Source organism: Cryptotermes secundus, unplaced genomic scaffold (genome assembly GCF_002891405.2).
Source record: "Cryptotermes secundus unplaced genomic scaffold, Csec_1.0 scaffold5, whole genome shotgun sequence".
In the NCBI taxonomy this organism is placed as follows: Eukaryota; Metazoa; Arthropoda; class Insecta; order Blattodea; family Kalotermitidae; genus Cryptotermes; species Cryptotermes secundus.
The window spans coordinates 5,937,723-5,956,749 of NW_019724742.1; the positions used below are offsets into that span (position 1 = coordinate 5,937,723).

A 19,027-nucleotide genomic window follows, 5' to 3' on the forward strand; every position below is an offset into this window, starting at 1 on the left:
TGGAGTCTGTCAGATGATTTTTGATGCAGAAATAAACATCAATTCTTGAACAACACTGTGTGAACAGTCTTGGAGTCAGCCAGTGTGAACTTTGTTTTTGTTTTCTTTGGCCGTTCGGTTACTTTGCTTCTATATACCAATGTTTCATAAGCTCATAATTGTATTCATTTTCAATGCAGTGAGATAAAGTTCCAAATTCATTGCTCATAACTAAATTAAGTCTGCGCATTCTTAGCAGATGAAATGACACATGCATGCGCACACACACACATTGAGATTTGAAGACACAAGGTGTATTTCATTTATTAAACATTAAGTCATAGTTAATATTAAAACATCACATACCAGTAACAGTAAGTTATACTGAAGAAGTTGGCTCATGTGTTAGTGATTTGGACTTGCACTTAGGAGGCACCTGGTTTGAATCTTGACAGGATATGTACTAACTTGACTCAAGTTCTTTTGTGATTTTTCTTAGTCCCTCCAGGAAAATATAAAAAGAGGTACCTTGAAATGAATCATCATGATCATCTCTGAGTCCATTCAGCTTTTCTGAACACAACCATCCTTTGATATTATTTGATGCTGTGTAACCACTGCAGTTGGTAGTTGATGACACACTGAAAAGCCGAAGATCTATTCCCTGAATTTGACTAACTGAAATTCCCGTTCATTTTTTGGCCCTTCAAATATGGTTTCAGGTCCATCTTGTGTGCCTCTGCAATGTGCTTCATTGGATATCTGGCACGTTTTTACACACATCCAGGCCTCCTTCCTCTGTCACATTTTGAACTATTTTAATATTGTTTAAATATTAATCATTTGAAGGCTTGAGGTTTAAAGTTTTATAGCAGTATGGGGGTTGTGCAGCATGTAGTGTCGAAGGTGGTTACTAACACTTTAGAGGAATTTGTTGCCTCCAGCTTTGGTTTCTCTTAGTTTGGCTGCAATATTTATTACTTTTGTGGTTGCATGAAACAAGATTTCAGCGATTTTATGGATCAGCCACGACATTCTTTCAATTGTTCCTATATACATCTGTGTTTTGTGTCCAAAATACATGAGTGGTTCAGTGTTTCTATCTGAAGAAGCCATTAATACTGTTACAAATATTTTATTATATATTCTAAAGGTATGATACAACTCTGATTATGTCTGGCTTGTGGTTTTATACTCGAACTTCTCAGATAACTTTCTTGGTACTATTCAGTGTTGTAGCACATTGAATTCCTTCATGTTAGTGACAGGCACGTAGTACAGCCCGTGCTCCCTGAAACATTATAAAAAAACAAAATTCATTCATTACATGTTATCAATCGAACAAAGCAGTCACAATGTAAAAGAACAACTTCTGGGAAGAACTTAGGGCAATGACGTTGCGTCTGGAGAAGATACAAGACTTGTATAAAATGTGCAGTTTACTGGCATTCTTGCTTGCAGCATTGGACTATTTTGTGGCATGTTACTGTCAGTGCCCTGAAGCTCTCAAACATTAGACGCTTTGCGCTCGGAGTCCATGTTAATAATTTTCCGTTCATAAATAGAATGCTTCATAGGAACATGTGTTAGCATGTTTCATAGTCCCATCTTCATACGGAATTATACCAACAATGTTAACCAGAAAGCTGAATGAATAACACTATATTTTGAGGTAGTGAAAACATAATCACAATTTGAATTTTAAAATTCTGTAGCCTTGAACATTTATGAGCCTGGCTTACTTTAACCTGCACTGCTGTTGTCAAGTCAGTTTCATACGATTGCTGGGTTGGTGTCTCCCCTGTGAGCGAATATCCAATATTTCTGTTCTCAGACATTCGTGTTGAGGTTCTGAGGCACGCTTATGTTCGTGATGTATAGACATAAAGGCATTCATTCATTATCTCAGTTGGTTACTGTTTACTCTTTTTGAGTTGAAGTGGCTCCATGGGTCGGCCAGTTCCAGCTTGTACTGCAGGATGTCCCCCTCCCAGGGGCAGCACCTTGCTGGGGCCCACTCAGCCCCCACAAGTCCACCTGTCAGCGTCATGTGAATGACGAGTAGTTCAGTGGTGTAACTATCACGAGGGTACAAAGAGAAGCCCCAAGCATCTCCCTCAATCTGTTATGCTCCCCCCCTCCAGGATGCTTCACTATATTCCCCTCCAGTCATTTAGCACGATGTTGGTAATGATGGCCTCCGGTGGCAACAGACACTTAGGTTGGTTAACAGAGGCCAATGTGTTGCTGGAGACAGAGTGGGATGTCTTGAACATTGTCAGCCCCACAATCCATGGGGCTTCTCTCCATGGCCTATATATGGAAAAAGTCAAAAGAACCGAAGCCTTGGACAAAAGCTGGTTGATAATGTCTTTAAAACGTGTGGTGTGAGTATTCAGCTGGCATACAATTATGTTTCTTGCTGGCTCTTGTGAACGCGGTAATGAACTGTCGGATTCCATAAATGGTGGAGGATACATTCATTAGATTCTCAAGGAGGGTTGTTCCATACAGTTACCTCAATGAATGCAGTGAATGCGTTGACCCTATATCATTAAGTTTTTTCTTCCAAAAGTGAAGATTAAAATTCAATTGTATGAGTGTGAAACCTAGTCTTTCATGCTGGGGGAAGAATAGGGGACAGAGGGGAATATTTAAAGGTAAGACATACGACTGGAGAAATCCACGTTATGAAGAGCATCAAAACTTGTACTCCTCGCCAAATATTTGTCCATACGAGAGAGAATGAAAAGATGGACGGTCATGCAGAACATGTCAGTGATCATAAACGTACTCTAAATATACATAGAAAAGCATAAAGGAAGGGACAACACTGGGAGATCTATACATAGGTGAGAAGAATCAAATGTATCTGAAATAAGTTGGCGTGACGGCATAGACTCGTTCATCTGTCTGAAGTCAGGACCCAACAGCGAGCGGGCTGTTGTGAACACGGCAGTGAAGTTACGGTTTTCATAAAACGTGCGTAATTTCTTAGCTGGTTGATCCACTATTAGCTTCTCAAGAAGGAATCTGCTCCGTTGAGGCACACGTTCATCTGTCCGGCACTGTCAGATCAGTGTCACTTTTGATGAACAAAAGCAGTGGAAGTCTCATCGGCTACTAGACTGAACTAAGCCCGTGCGTGGGTCGGCGTTGAGCTGACAGTGCCCCTTCAGTTTGACTGCATCTCAGTCCGGTGACAGTGGGTGGTGCTAGAATTGTGACCAACAAACTTCGTATTTCATTGGAGCCCACCAGAACTCCCCTACGCGATGTCATGCCGAAGCTTCAACAGTTTCGTATTTCTTTTCAGCGTCTGTGTTGGATTGTTCTTCTGAAGAAACGTTTATTTGCACCACTTTTGTCATTTTCCTGTGGGCAAAATTCTGGAACCAAGGAACAAGCTGGGAGATCTCCAGACTTTAATGACAGGTCCTTTCAGGAGTGTAATATGTAGACCATGAATGCGTAGTCTTTCTCTTGCCGCCATTGCTTCAAAACTATACATTCAAAACACATACTTCAAGAAACTTCGCTCCATTCGTAATTCTGCTGTTCAGAATCGATCAAAGATTTGCGGAGAGAGAGACAGACAAACCTGCTTTCCCACATGGCATATACAGACATGTACACATACACAGAGGCAAAAACAGAGAACATAGTAGAAACGTGAGTAATTTTTACGGCAGAAATATCTGCAATATTTGCTGCAGTCGCCATGAAAACAGTACGAAGGAACATTTTATTTGATTAGTCGTTTGCGACGGGATTTCTGAGTGACTCAGACTGCGTAGCGACTAATATTGGGAAAATCAGTTAATATAATGAATTCGGAGGGACGTGGAAGTCCTCACAGCAGCCTGATGAGGCTGGCGGAAACTACGATAAGCTTCAATGACGATGGCGGTTGTCCCAACCTAGATTCAAACCGGTAACAAATGAGAAGAGTAACCGCTCGCGGCAACTCACCTGGATAGGAGAACAAGTCAACACGTCTGGCTTCTGTCTCTGCGCTTCAACACGTCATTTTGCAAGACTGACGAACTTTGGTTACTGTGATGTAGAGCAGTGTTGTACTTACTCAAACTCTATGGCGTCTCCCATTCTTGCTTTTGCCGGGCCCGCGCAGGTCTCAGACTCCGCCTCTTCGAGACTCTGACATAGCACCGCCGGGTACGCGTCCTCCACTCTGATCGACTGCGTGAAGTACTGGTGGGACCTCGAGTGGCTGCACTCGCCTGAAACAAGACAGTTCACAGCTTCCTAATGCTAATGTCCCTTGTCGAGACACCAGTGAGTCCCTATATGCAACAGAAATCATGAAAATAATACATTTTCCTTGTTTTAGGAGGCAAATGCTTTGCTATAATCCTGCCGGCCTCATTTGGTGCTGGCTTCTGGCACATTTTTCCGTCAAGATGATGCTGTCTGATAGTTTAAACGACTTAATTGATTCATTTGCCTCGACAACTCAGTTTTGTAGGATGTATGAATGTATAAGAATGTAAGGGCCTTCTTGGCCCTTGCACCGCGACCACAGTGATCTATTGTGCCTACTTTGTAGGATGTAACACGGTGTAGTTTGCTAAACAGAATACAATCCTTCGGAGGAACTTCCTGCCTCCAGTTTCACGCTGAAAACATGGCTTCATATCTAGGAAGACTAATATTTGTACTCGCCATTATGACAATCGTGAATCTTACGACATGTACTGCGGAAGCTGCGCACCCATGGATGAGATGTCAAGCCGGGAGAATGAGGCAGTGACATATTTTAGGGGACTAGAGGAAGAGGCAATGATACTAAAGGGGACTACAGGAAGAGACGGAAACCTGTTCGAGGGGACTAGAGGAAGAGGCAGTGACATTCGAGGAGACTACAGGAAGAGGCAGAAGCACGTTTCAGCGTACTATGGGAAAGGACAGTCTGGTCACACAGCCATGAATGCATCGAGTGGGATTCGAATCCACGACCCCAGTGTTCGAACGGGCGAAGACAGTTCATGCAGCAGACCGCGCGGCCACTCTGATCGGTAGTGAAGCAGTAAATTACTCATTACTGCGCTTCCGCGCCGGTGTCCACACAGCGTAGCATGTACTCACCCGTGATCTCACCGTCGCATCCTGGTTGCGGGCTGTCCCCACCGTTCGGGAAAAAGTCCACGTGACCGTAGGGCTCCCTGAAGCCTACAGAGCCACCGCATGTATGGATAGTGTCCACCAGGATAGCGTCGCCAGCGTCCAAGCGACCAGCAGGTTCCGCATTGCCGAACAACGGGTAGGCCGCGTCCAGACCTGCACACGGAACTCTGCTTATGTGGGAAAGGTGGGACCGATGAGCAGTGTTGCTACTCTACGTACAAGGTTTAGCTTCATTTGGACATTCCATGAGGAATATACCACTCCGTCCGCAAGACTTGGGAACGACTGACTGGTGTGAACGCCATCACTTTCGAACTTTTTTTTTATTTCATAACTGTATGGCTGAGATGCGAGCGACACTAGCACAACAGAATTGAAGGTCCTGTAACTTCTTGCGGTACTGTGTCTTTCAGAAATGTGGCAACGTGACGTCAGTAACAGGTGCATCGTTGCAGCATGCAATATTCTTAAATCAAAAATATTTGTTTTAAGATGCAAGATTTCCTTTATATTAACAATTACGAACATGGCGACGATGCGAAATTCAGACGTTTGTTGAACACATTCAACATGTAGAAATCGTTGGGGGTAGAAAGAGGTCAATAGTAATATAATCATTGTTTTAGCGCTCGTGGAGACTGCAGGCCGTAGACTTAAGAATTTGAATGGACACAGTTGCCGATAATCTTATTGTGTTCTGGTGTTCTGGAGGCTCGCGGGGCGGCCGCCATGCTACTTCTATCGCACAGCATTCTCATACTTATTTGATAAATTGTCCTGCAGCTACTCATTACAGTTACATGTAGATGGACACAGGGATCTCCTGCCCCTCTGGGGGGGGGCCTCAGGGTGTAGAGAGGTGATGCTGCAAGAGTGGAATAAAGTGGAGAATCTAACTGGCCATGATTGTTATTAATGTTTATGTTTCTGTAATCTTCTAATGCATGCGACGTGGACCGCGGAGGGTAACACTCCAAAGCAGAATGAGAGAACAGTTGCCTATGTATGTGTTGCAGCATGCAGACCCGTTTTAAAGCAGTGTCCACAATCCCGAATGTTTATACTCGGACACACGTATTTCTGAATACAGGTTATACGAGGTATTTTCAGCAAGTAAATTAGAGCCGTGAGTATAAGATATCTCTCCATTATTTCTTCAACTCTCCATGGCATGGCCTTCAAAGTGCGTGTACTTATTTAACGATGCTGTAAAGCTCCACCTCTTACTTAGCATTGTAACCGTTCATCATAATTTGGTGGACTATTTTGTATTAATTAAATCTATGTTAAGTTAATATCACGTAAATACAAAAAGAATCCGGCAGATAGCCAACTCTTACACGCAGAAGTGACATAGTTCAAGTTTTGCTATGTGGACAGGAAGTAACATCTCGTACATTTCCTGGAATTCTGGCAGTTTCAGCAGAGTCGGAAAGTCTGAGAATTTGAGAGCTGACCGCTTGGAACAGCTATAACTTAGAAGTGGGAGGGCCGGAGCCTCATCCCCCGATCGTAATGCATCAAGTTGCTGTCAACCTTAGCGTCAGGTCAGCAACTGGCAGAATGACATAGCAGAGCAACCTGATTGGAAAATCACAAATTTAGGGAACCTCCTAGTTTGAAAACTTAACCAATGGCAAAAGTGGAGGAGTGGATTTCTCTTGGAGTCTGGGGTTCGTGGACTTCGTGGACCTCAGGATTCAGAGAGAGTGCATTCCACCTCAAGGAGTCTTCATCCAACTTTCGGCCAAGTCAAACACAAAATACAACTACGTCCCTTCAGTAAAAGTATTATAAGTTAAAATCCAAATAAGTGTTACTAGTAGTTTCCGTTGTATTCAGTGAGCGGAAGTGAATTAAATAATTACTAAGTGCAAAAGTCTGAAGTGGTGTATGTGATTGTAGTGCAAAGTTCTTCCTACCCTGCGTGAGTCAGGCCCGTATAAGACGCCGGGATAAGAACTCTTCCCTACCCATTACAGAGCAGAACCCAGCTACTCCCGTCTTTCCCTACTTGCGAGACACCTAATGGTAGTACAGGAAACGAACTCCCGCCTACCAGCACCAACAACGACAATTCCTCCCTTCCCGCCTAACGTCTCGCCATCTACGAGAAGTGGGAGGAGGGCAGTAACTCCAGCGGACGCGTCCAGACACGAGATGCAGGTGAGCCGCAGCACCGGAAAGGAAGGGATACAGGCCAAGAACTCTCGCCATCCACGAGAAGAGAGAGGAGGGCAGTAACTCCAGCGGACGCGTCCAGACACGACGTGCAGGTGAGCCGCAGCACCGGAAGGAAGGGATACAGGCCAAGAACTCTCGCCATCCACGAGAAGAGAGAGGAGGGCAGTAACTCCAGCGGACGCGTCCAGACACGACGTGCAGGTGAGCCGCAGCACCGGAAGGAAGGGATACAGGCCAAGAACTCTCGCCATCCACGAGAAGAGAGAGGAGGGCAGTAACTCCAGCGGACGCGTCCAGACACGACGTGCAGGTGAGCCGCAGCACCGGAAGGAAGGGATACAGGCCAAGAACTCTCGCCATCCACGAGAAGAGAGAGGAGGGCAGTAACTCCAGCGGACGCGTCCAGACACGACGTGCAGGTGAGCCGCAGCACCGGAAGGAAGGGATACAGGCCAAGAACTCTCGCCATCCACGAGAAGAGAGAGGAGGGCAGTAACTCCAGCGGACGCGTCCAGACACGACGTGCAGGTGAGCCGCAGCACCGGAAGGAAGGGATACAGGCCAAGAACTCTCGCCATCCACGAGAAGAGAGAGGAGGGCAGTAACTCCAGCGGACGCGTCCAGACACGAGGTGCAGGTGAGCCGCAGCACCGGAAAGGAAGGGATACAGGTAAAGAACTAACAAGTGACGAAAACTCGGGCAAAAGGCAGTCATAAGTGTTGCCGAACGTAAGGGGCCCAACAAAGTGAGCGGTGAGAAGTGGAGCTCAACGTAAGGGCAGTTAAAAGGACGGTGATAGCATCGAATGGTGTGGAAGGATGGTTCGGGTGTAGGCGACGATGGCTACATTGAAGACATGGGCAGCAGAGAGTGGCGACTAACCTGCTCGAAACGAGGACTGGGGCAAGGCCTACCTGTAATCCTGGCAACCTTGCCCGTAATGGTGCTGTTGCCTGCGAAACCCGCGACCTGGGCGCCCAAGCTGTGGCCTATGATGTGGACATCCTGCAGCCGGGCGCCCGCCTCTGCCACGAGGAACTCCACCAGTTGCGCTGTCAGTTCTCCTGTCAAAACAGCGTTCCGAGCAGCAGCGATGTAGTTGGGGGATGGACACAGGACGGACCAGTCCACGCCAATGATGTTGTAATTTCCCTTGGCCAGGTAGGCTGCAATACATGACAACAATGTTTGTATAGTCCCTGTACAGGATGCAGTGTCTTCCCGTGTGACGGGAGGTGGGGTTCCCGCAGAGAGGAATATTGACATGGCGGTCTACAAGGGCGTGACACCGTGTGAGACCATAAGGAGGAACGGCCTTCTGAAGGAACCTGTTGTTCCCATCTTTATATTGTCACGTGAATCAGTGACTATAAGCGAGATTTTGGATTGGAGATTGGGTTTAGTGACCGCTGAAACAAACGACTCGTGACTACACTTAATTATAGCACGATCGGTGACTTCAGAACTTTATAGATTACTACAGCATACGCCAAATCTTTTCAGTCTGCTGTCACTAGTCGTTTTCCGGTTACGGATCTTGACAAGGGAGATTCTTCAACTGCATCGACTAAGTCTTCCCTTCACAGACTCCTTTGAAAGTGACTACTGACTTACTAGTAAACTTGTCTCGGCAAGGACAGCGTAGAAAACACCTTTTATTCTTGTGCTCGAAGGTTTCCGTGGCAACTCATTTCTTTGCGAAGGCTTTGTCCAGTAACGGCTCTGGTGTATTTGCGTATCTTGTAGTCGTCGCCTAGTAACAGATGTTCCGTCGTTTGTTTCAGGGTCGTTACCCAGTAACGGTCAACGCGCTACAATATTATAAGGGGAAAGCCTCGATGTGTTTAAAGAGACCCAAGCCGTTCATGACATGCATCAAGTGCGCTCCCAGACACATGGAGACTACTCACAACCACTCCGAACCACGGATACTTGCAAAGTCCACTTAACATCAGTTTTTCCTTCTATCATCTGTGAACCGATTGTCTGGACAATGTAGCAGCCTCGACGTCTCACGATCCAGTGCCAAATATTTGGACAGCCACCTTATTGAGCTTTCTTATAGGAAGTGATCACAAAGTCCAAAAGTAGAATGACATTTAGTGGCATGATATTAATGCCAGATTTAATAAAAACCCGTCTCTTAGTAGAGAGGTTAATGTGGGAAAGGAGGAAAGACACAGGAACATGTTAATACATCGAGGCCGAAAGCCAGTACGCAAGAGAACTGAACAGTGAACGAATCTTTAAGATATAGAACAATTTTTATGACAGAATTTCCTGTAGAAGAAATTCCGAGTAAAATTTGTCAGATACAACATCTAAATATAATTGTTTCGAATGATGTTGTATTCCAGAAAGATGGCCTATTTTTTCTGGGGTATCCCCAAAGACCAGGTTTTTGAGACACAGCATTTGGGAAACCGGATTCGTTACCGTCATCACACGTAAGGTAGTAATATTTCCTACTCATCTGGGCCCTTTAGAAAGATCTGGTCTCGATCACTGAACTCGTACAGAGGTCATCAGCCTTATGTACTTCTGACTGCCTCGTCGTCACTAAGCCAGCGTGAAATGTTGAGCTGTCGTGAAAGTAACATCACTTAATTTTGGACTCTGAAATATTCTATGGCTAGAAATCTATGAAAAGTACGCATGCTTGTTGGCTAATATTTCGTCTAATGCTAACCAACATGGTGATCATGCGAAATGTAATTTAACTTCTGGGCAAAATGCGAGTACGACAAGTTGCCCAACAGGCCAACGTGAAATTGTGTACGAAGAGAGATTGCAGACGCTACTGCTCTGAGATTAAGCGCTGACATCTATTTCAGCAGAGCTCTTCAACGTTCCATCAGGGGGCACTTTATAATCGCAACGCCAATACCGTACCTACCATCTTTGCTGTTAATAATGTTTGCACTGTCGCCGTCACCTGCGAAGCCATGGACCAGTATTTTCGTTGGGATCGTGGGATCAAATCCGGATTTCCGCAGGTTTTCGGTGTCATTGACCCGCAGTGTATACGGTGTGGAGGCGCCTCTTGAGCTGGAGCAAACACAAAGACCGAAGAGTGTACACATGCGCAGTGAGAGATCTGAAAATCAGCTGAACGCAAGTCTGTCTGCGCACAGCGGGAGCCAGGTGCGGACAGAAATGGAGAATACATGGCGAATTTCATTGTTCTCATTGAGCAGAAAATTAGAGAATTACAGACTAAAGTGGAATTGATTCGACGACCTGAGGAAGGCAGAAAGCGCAATATTCATTTTAACTTAAAACTTTATCATCGGATATATTACATACTTAATTCTAAATTTTAAAGCGATTGACAGTTGCCTCCATCATATCCACAGTGTACCAACTTGTATGACCTGATGATGGTCGCGGGTTGGCCCGAAACACGTTGCATAGTACAGCTGAATACACAGTGGTAGTGTGGATGGTTGAAAGTTTGCTATATGAATTGCGTAGAAAGAGGGAAACAGTTGAATACTGAACTAGCATAGCTAGAAGATTTTCAAGACGCGGAATTGAATTTAAATAAAAATCTGCAATAGATTTGTGTAATACAGACAAATGTCCACGAATAACCCTATGCAGTCGGAGTTTATTACGGACCAATGTGTCTGAAAAAGAAAGAGAAAGGATTGTCTACCGACGTTCAAATGAAAGTTTTCGGCTTCGAATAATAGGCAAAACTGCGAACGGCTTTATGGCCCTGAGATGACCTCCACTTGACACAGGTTGCTACAGCTACAGGGGTCGACAAGACCATGCGGCTTGCAACTCTAAAGCCCGTTAATGTGTAACGAGCATTGAGATCTACTCACTTCGTGTACAGATTGAATATTACATCATCAGCTATGTCTCTGGCGTCTCTGGTGACCGGCGGTGACGTTTCGGCGAAGATGGCGAGATGGGACACTCCTTCGTCGCCTGGTATCATCATCCACGGTATTCCCGCGAAGTAGTGAACACCCTCAGGCTGGTGGATGTCAGCTGGCAAGAAGCTGATCGTGGTGCCCCTGCCTGCGGACATCGCAGTATATGCAACTGTCAGGAACTCAGACGGCTCAGTGTCGGATGGCAAGATGATAACGGGAGTGGAAACCCACCAGTGTGTCGACCGGAACCGGCCTCCGAGCTACGGCACGGCTCAGTCAGACGGTCTATGTAAGGGCGGGTTCCTCTACACTACATTCGAAAGCTAAACAGGTTTACAGATATCACTAAGTATTTTCCGCATATGTTAGGCATGTTGCCATGCATAATGTGTGGCGCTGATGTCGTCCCCACCTCCTAAGTTCGTGCGTCCGGCATGTTGCTCTTACCAGCTGGAGGATACTGGGCTTCCTTCAATGGCACAAGTCGCGACAAGATCTCGTACCATCGCTGGACGAAAGGAAGAGGCCGTTGTTGGACAGCGGACACTAATTTGGAAAAGTGTGAACAGCGCGGCCTGGATGTTAGTCAGTCGATAAGGAGATAACACAAAAGCCGAGAGTTTGGCTATGCGGGAAGCACCCAGTTTTTCATGGGCGACCATTTCTTACCCCTTGCGCCCAAAAGTTGATTTTGATGCCTAAATCCTTTGGGATAGTCGTTTTCTTGTCATCTCTGTCTCAACCATTGTATAAATGTTTTGAAAACAATTAAGCTACAGCAAAATTGTTTAGAAAATATCAGGGGGACCTGCATTTCCTTGCACACCCAGGTTAATGAACACTGCTCAGGTTCTTGTAGCATTATGCATGTTACTGAAGTAAGGCCATCAGCTTGGTGCGCTCCTTACTTAATTTCAGAAGTAAATAGATGAAAGAAATGAAGAGTCTTACCGTTTGCCGTGGCCAGAAGGGCGGCCGCCAGTAGAACGCAGCTGTACTTGCCCGACATCGTTGAACTGCTTGCAGTCTCGTGGGACCACTCCGCGTTTTATATACACCCTATTATGTTCGTAAAACGCAAATAATTATTGATATTAGTATGATGCAATTATATTTATCTGTATTTGATATGTTAAATAAGTAGTGCATTGATTCCGCAATCAATGCTAGCGGCACCCACCGCCTCTCTGACTACACAATTAATGTCATAGATAAAAGAGTGCCAGGAGATATTCTGCTGCTGTTTTTTTTTTTGCAACTGTGAAGTCATGGGGAATTTACAGAATGTTGCCGTAAGCAGAGAGCAGTGGTGTGAGTCAATGCCCAGAGAACCCAGCTCTGTGTGTTACTTAGCCGAAAGTTTAACACCCCTAACACGAGAAGGTGTCCCGCCACTGAACACGATCCTGAGCCTGTTCTTTCTAACTCACACCATCACTCTCTCTCTTACTGAGATTACTTGCAGTGTTATCCTCCCATTTCTTTCTCGTTCTTCCAAGTTCCGTTTTTTCAACAAGTTCCTCACCAGAATTCCATATGAACAACTTGCCGAGCCCATCGTAACCCCCTTCCCCCTTATATTTCAGCCCCGGAATTGTCACTTCTCGCCTTGTTTGCACAAGGCACGTGAAACACAGGCGTAACGCGGGGAATGGCCCCTGCGTTTGCAAGTGCCATGTGCTTACCAGCAGACGAACTTGTTTCAATTTGCAATTCGGTGCCTGTAACGTTCTGCGTGATTTGACATTGCCGAAAGCTGTGGGCATTGAAGGGGACAGGAGGAAATCCGTTTGCTGCCTCTCGTCTGCAACAGTGGAACATAGCGGCACGGACTGTCGGTGTGCACTCGTTACTCTTTCCATTGTTGGAGGTAATAAATAGTTGGATGAGGAAGGGAGACTGACTTTGTATGTTATTACACCTCACCATCACTGCCTTCAATTGTATATTTAGTGACATACCGCGTAAATGTGCCGTGAGGATGTCATGACTTTCGCTTTTCTCTCATGTGCGGGCGCGGGTGCGCCTTCCCACTTGATTCGTAATCACGCTACGATAGCATGGGAGCATCACGTCACCTCTCCAGATATCACGCAACTTTACATGTTCGGCTAATCAAGTCCCAGATATTCCACTTTCACCTTGACTCAGTCAGCTACCGAAATGTGTAGGCGGTTGCAGAGCACCGTCTTTCCTTAACCAGTACAAGACAATGGAAAATGTCCAATATTAGTCAGTTTAATATCCGAAAACTTCAACGAAATATTTGATTACTTGTGTTGTTTATGTCCACGTCATCACAGTTCAGTTTTGAATTGCAGGATGATTAATGAATAATGAATTGTAAGTGATGAGAGGGAAGCGGCCATGGTCTAATTTGAGGCAGTCTTCCTGTACAGTACAGGAACTGACAAAAACCTCGAGACTCTTCAAACAGGATAGCTGATCTCTTCGCCGACATTCCCGGCGCCTTCCCACCGCTACGTTCAGTGACTCTGTACACCTCCCGTGCGAGCGTTCAGCGCTGTCCGTCTGGAAACAATACTGGCCGACAGTTACATTATAAGCTTCCTAGGAGGGTTGCCGACCTCGCTGCTTCTTTCCACCACGGAACACACACTGACCGCTGTATACCTAGTCCAGGGTTTAAAATAACGATGTAGCTTCCCAGATGGGGCTCTCTATCTCACAAGCAGTCGGAACCAGGGGCCTTGAAATCGCGGAGCGACTGTACCTCACGCGAACAGTGTTGTTTTGGGCGTCGCAGACCTGTAGTGGTTTCATTGTTCACAGAATTATATGCAGTCCAATCACAGACCAACCAGTGGATTCGGGACATCACAATACACTATAAGTGTGATTTCTCAAACTGTCAGTCTTGTGACTTTGACTTTGACTCTGAGAATTCAGTTGAGTTCTCGGTGGATGACAGCCACGGTAAGTTCGTCGCGTGTGAGCAGAAGACTTTATTCACGTGTAGCATTTGAAGTGGTTTGAAGCGCTAGTTCCTTTGTTTTAATTGCATTTCAGGAGAGGACTTGTGTGTGTGTGTGTGTGTGTGTGTGTGTAACAGTGAATTGCGAAGTGTGGAACCAGAGATAGCGCTGTAATTAAATGTGCTTAAGAGAGATTGTAACCAAGGTGCCAGTAAATCCAATCAACCAATCTAGAACCCGTCATTCTCGTCGCGGGTACCACCCATCACGTGAGTCTATTGTCACCAATTGTAGCGAGTTTATGGCTGCGTTGCTAGTTGTCCCGTATTTACTGTGTAACCACTGCTGAAGAATCCAAAACTCTCCGAGCTGCCAACTTCTGACACCAAATATATCACGTGTAGGGAGGGTACGCGTGACGAAATGACGGGTTCTAGTTCGGATGACTGGATTTAGTAGCACCTGGTTACACACTTCCTCTCTCTATTATATTTAAATACAGTGCTCTAGCTGATTTACACACACGCTCAGTTCACCGTTTCGTCTCTACTAGTGGACTCCTAGCAGCGGATCTCAGTACAGAAACTGTCACTTCAAATCACTACAGATATTACATATGAAATCTTCCAGTCACATTTTACATCCTCACAGGGCGACCTCCTGTATTCTTCTGTATTCTTTGTTCCACTTCTCTTGCTTCCGCCACTAGTTCCACTCAAAGTCAAAGTCACATTGCGACTGACGGTCAGTCAGTCAGTAAGTCTTGGTGTCGAGCCCCATCTGGGGCTCATGACCAGATATTTATTACTGCTTGACCGTTACGGTCTTGTTTATTGGGGCGCCCTCTCTGACGAGAAGACGGGTCTGTCTTTTATATATGCTGCTGGCCCTTGACAGCGCAGTCTTTCTCGGGTCCTAGTCCCTTAGGACTTGCGACTATATTTTACTGTCTCCCATTTGAGACTTCCCTTTTCGTCTCCTCCCACGACTCGCAGGGCCACGGCGGAGGTACTCGACCCCGCCTCCACACGGAGGTACTGAGTTCCCCTCCAAGTCCAAGTCACATTGCGACTGACGGTCAGTCAGTCAGTAAGTCTTGGTATCGAGCACCCTCCTGGGGCTCATGACCAGATATTTATTGCTCCTCGACTGTTACCGTCTTGTTTCTGTGGGGCGCCCTCTATGACGAGAGGACTGGTCTGTCTTTTGCATATGCTGCTGGACCTTGACAGCGCAGTGTTTCTCGGGTCCTAGTCCCTTAGGACTTGCGACTATATTTTACTGTCTCCCATTTGAGACTTCCCTTTTCGTCTCCTCCCACGACTCGCAGGGCCACGGCGGAGGTACTCGACCCCGCCTCCACACGGGGTTATTGAGTTCCACTCGGTGAATCGGTCTCGTCACGTATCCTCGAATCGGACAGCTCGGAAAACGCAGCTCGTCCTTATTGTTGCGCGGAAGGGATATTTACCAACCGTTGCATAGCAACGGTCTCGGTGAAGGGATGTGACGTCACTTGCGGAAACGCAGAGGTCACGTGAACCCTACTCACTGTTGCGCAATCCAAGCTTTCACAGAGCTGTCGCCTAGCAACGCGCCGATACAATCCGCAACTCTCCCGTTGCATGCGTGCCCCGAGGCCTCTGTGGCTCAACAGTTCCTGCATAGAGCAAATACTACACAATATTGTAGCTTCAGCCTGTTATCGCATCGCGAAATTCGATTGTGTTCGAGCTTTGAGATTCTCTGTCTTCTGGGATGTGAGGCCAAGTAGTTTGGTAAATAGATGCCACAATTTTGGAGAAACGTGTTGCGTCTATCTTCAGGGAGAAAATTACTTCACAGCCGAAGAAGACTGATCGTCAGTCATGAGAAAATCAGTCCTCACACAATAATAATCTCTGGGTACTGCACGCAACGTCCCCATATCTGAGTCCCTCGTTTTCTTCCATGATGATGGAGGCAGCATGGCCCTCCGAAAGGTTTGTAACTTGCAACACTGTGTGTTGCTTGATGACCAGGACTGTGCTACGTGCTTTATCAGACACACACTTGTGATATTTTGTTTCTTATCAGCGACCAACGCCAGTGATCAGGCGATTTTTATCTGCATGTGAGTGGCGTGGCCGTCTGATCTGAAGTGGGGCAGACATGAGACACCGGTAAACTTAGTTTCCTTGGTCCGGTAGCCAGTCCAAACGGCGTAATAATGGCTGGGAAATGATAAGGAGGGAAGTGGTCGTGACGTAGAGTACTGGGTGTTTATATTGGGGGGGGGGCTGTATCCCCCCAAACACTGACACTATCGCTGCATGCATCCCAAAGTCACATTGCGACTGACGGTCAGTCAGTCTGTTTGTCTTGGTGTCGAACCCCAGCAGGGGCTGATGATCAGATGTTTCTTTTGATGTGAAAGTACTGTCCTGTCCATGTGGGGCGCCCTTTCTGACGAGAGGTCGGGTCTGTCATTTGTCAGTCATAGTCTGTATCAGTAAGTACACAGTCAGTATTTAAATATATTTACAATTTACTCTTAATTCCTACTTCTTTGTACAATATATACAAGGCCTCTGTCAATCCAGACTCAGTACAGCAGATTATGCCGCATTTCTGGTAGTATTCGCTACCACGGCAGTCTAGTCACTTGACCGGTCGAATGCCTGACTGCCTCCAAGTTTAAGCCTCTTATACTTTCTGTGTCGGGCTTCGCCTTGTCCGATGTTGCGAACATTCTCATTATCATGATTTTATATGACTTCTGTTTGTTGCTTGCATAATTTTGTTATATGGTCATATACGTACGGGATTTTGAATGCCATGTGCAAATCGCGGGGCGGTGTGCGCCTCGGAAAATTGCCAGTGGTGCGGAGAACCTTGTTTTGCAGGCGCTGCAATTTCACTAGACAGGTGTCTGCCGCAAACTCTCAGACGGACTGACATAAGTCATTACGGATCAAATGAGAGCCTTGTGGAGGGTCAGCTTAATGTTAGCGCTTAATCACTCACTTCTGAATAGGGAATACACGTACTCTAATGAATGTCCTAAAGGCCTTGGCTTCGATCATTTCTATGTACGTACAATCTCCATGCCACTCTCTTATCGAAGATTACACCTAGATATTTTGCACTATTTACAAATGGAACATTTCGTCCATTTAGAGGAAGACAAGACTCAGGCGGTCGACGGCTACGAGAGAACTAGACCCCCCCGAGTCTTATCTTCATTAATTTTAATATTCAAGCCCTCATATCAGGTCTCAATTGAGCTGAGACCGCGCTGGAGTTTTCTAACAACAAAACCCTCCTTCCGATCTGTCGCATACAGACAGGTGTCGTCCGCAAAGAGGGCCAGGTGAATACCATGTATTTGGGGTCGTCATTAATATACAAATTGAAAAGAGTAGGGGACAGGACTGAATCTTGTGGCACCCTTGCTTGCATTTTCCTTGGCGTTGACATTTCGCCTTCAGCCGAAACCCTGAATTTACGTTGAGCATGCATCTCCGGCGTTGTTCGGGCTCTTTAAGGGCCTTGTCTTTAGGTAGATACAAAATTCACCAGTCTCAGGGCCTCTCAATATCCATCGAAGAGCCAAAAGTCACCGATCCGTGCGCATAGTGCCGTCTTCTCTCGGAATCCTGACAGCGGGATATCCCATTCTCCGAGCAACCTTAACCAAGCTCCAGCCGAGCCCTCAGCGTCCCTCGGAGGAGGTCTCTTCTGCTCGTTTGGCAGTTCAGGCTACTGACACCCAGCAAGAGGCCCGCGAGAGCTGACGGCATGTAATTTGAGGCACTATCCGGGTGGGGGGGGTGTTGAGATTTGAAACTGGAGCTTCTCAAATACCAAACCGGAGAGCGCCGCCTGCTGGGTCTCGACATGCAGCCCCTAACAGACCCTGCAGACCATTCTGTGTGCCCTGACACATTGGCCTTATTGGTGTGCAATAAACAAGAAGTTGCGAGAAGAACTCTCCTATGATGCTCAAATCAAGTTTCGTCAGAGTCGGTGGACTGGTTCGGTAGTTTGTGAGGGGGAATGTAAGAAAACATGGTAAGCTCATAAACATATTAATAATCGAATAGGTCCGTTTGGAATTTTGATGAGTGTTTGTTAAAGTCACCTTCCGCCTTTCCTCTGTTACCACGCGGGAACTCGAGGACCGCTGAAGAAGTTTCCCGCAAAATTTTATATTGGAGAATTTCACAGAATCGTGTCTACATTAACTGGGGAGTGGCCCAAGGACTTTATAGAAGTTACAATGATTGCCTTAAAGAAAAAGACAAAAGCTACAAAATGCAGCGACTATCGCACAATAAGCCTTATTGCACATACAGCAAAGATAATAGCAAAGATACTTAAAAGAAGAATTGAAAGGAAAATAGAGGATGTACTTGGAGAAGATCAGTTTGGATTTAGAAGAGGAAAAGGAACCAGGGATGCAATTGGGATGATGAGAATTATAGCGGAACGAACTTTGGAGATAGATGAAGAACTGTGTGTTTGCTTCATAGACTGGCAGAAGGCATTTGACCGGGTAAACTGGACCAAATTAATGCAGATCCTAAAGGAAACAGGTATCGATTGGCGTGAAAGAAGATTGATTAGCAAATTGTACATGGATCAGAAAGTTAGAGTACGACTGGACAGAGGGGAGACAAGAAGCGTGCAGATTGTAAGAGGAGTTCGACAAGGATGCTGTTTATTACCAATTCTGTTCAACTTGTACAGCGAATGCCTTACCAAGGAAGCTCTGGATGGGCTCGGAGACTTCAAAGTAGGAGGGCAAATTATTCAAACTGTGAAATATGCAGATGACCTTGTGTTAATGGCTAAGGAAGAAACTGTGCTACAGGGCATGATTGATAGACTAATTGAAATTGGAAGGTGCTATG

General features: G+C 46.0%; 1 protein-coding gene across 1 annotated transcript; it reads right to left on the reverse strand.

The window, feature by feature from the left end:
* Nucleotides 1-17: 17 nt before the first annotated feature.
* Nucleotides 18-12,253, reverse strand: LOC111862653 (pancreatic lipase-related protein 2). The gene is made up of 7 exons (XM_023848186.2): nucleotides 12,148-12,253; nucleotides 11,143-11,341; nucleotides 10,206-10,357; nucleotides 8,224-8,475; nucleotides 5,086-5,277; nucleotides 4,064-4,220; nucleotides 18-1,270 (listed from the first exon to the last, which is right to left on the reverse strand). Exons 1-7 carry the CDS (start codon nucleotides 12,203-12,205, stop codon nucleotides 1,207-1,209), a joined length of 1,074 nt encoding a protein of 357 aa, XP_023703954.1. The 5' UTR covers nucleotides 12,206-12,253; the 3' UTR covers nucleotides 18-1,206.
* Between the last annotated feature and the right edge of the window lie 6,774 nt (nucleotides 12,254-19,027).

Excerpts from the sequence above, each read along its gene's own strand:
- LOC111862653 (XM_023848186.2), bottom strand. The coding sequence starts at position 12,205 with ATGTCGGGCAAGTACAGCTGCGTTCTACTGGCGGCCGCCCTTCTGGCC. Across the intron at positions 10,358-11,142 it reads ATATTCAATCTGTACACGAA|CTCAAGAGGCGCCTCCACAC; the intron begins GTGAGTAGATCT and ends TGTTTGCTCCAG. Across the intron at positions 5,278-8,223 it reads CAAGGTTGCCAGGATTACAG|GTCTGGACGCGGCCTACCCG; the intron begins GTAGGCCTTGCC and ends TTCCGTGTGCAG.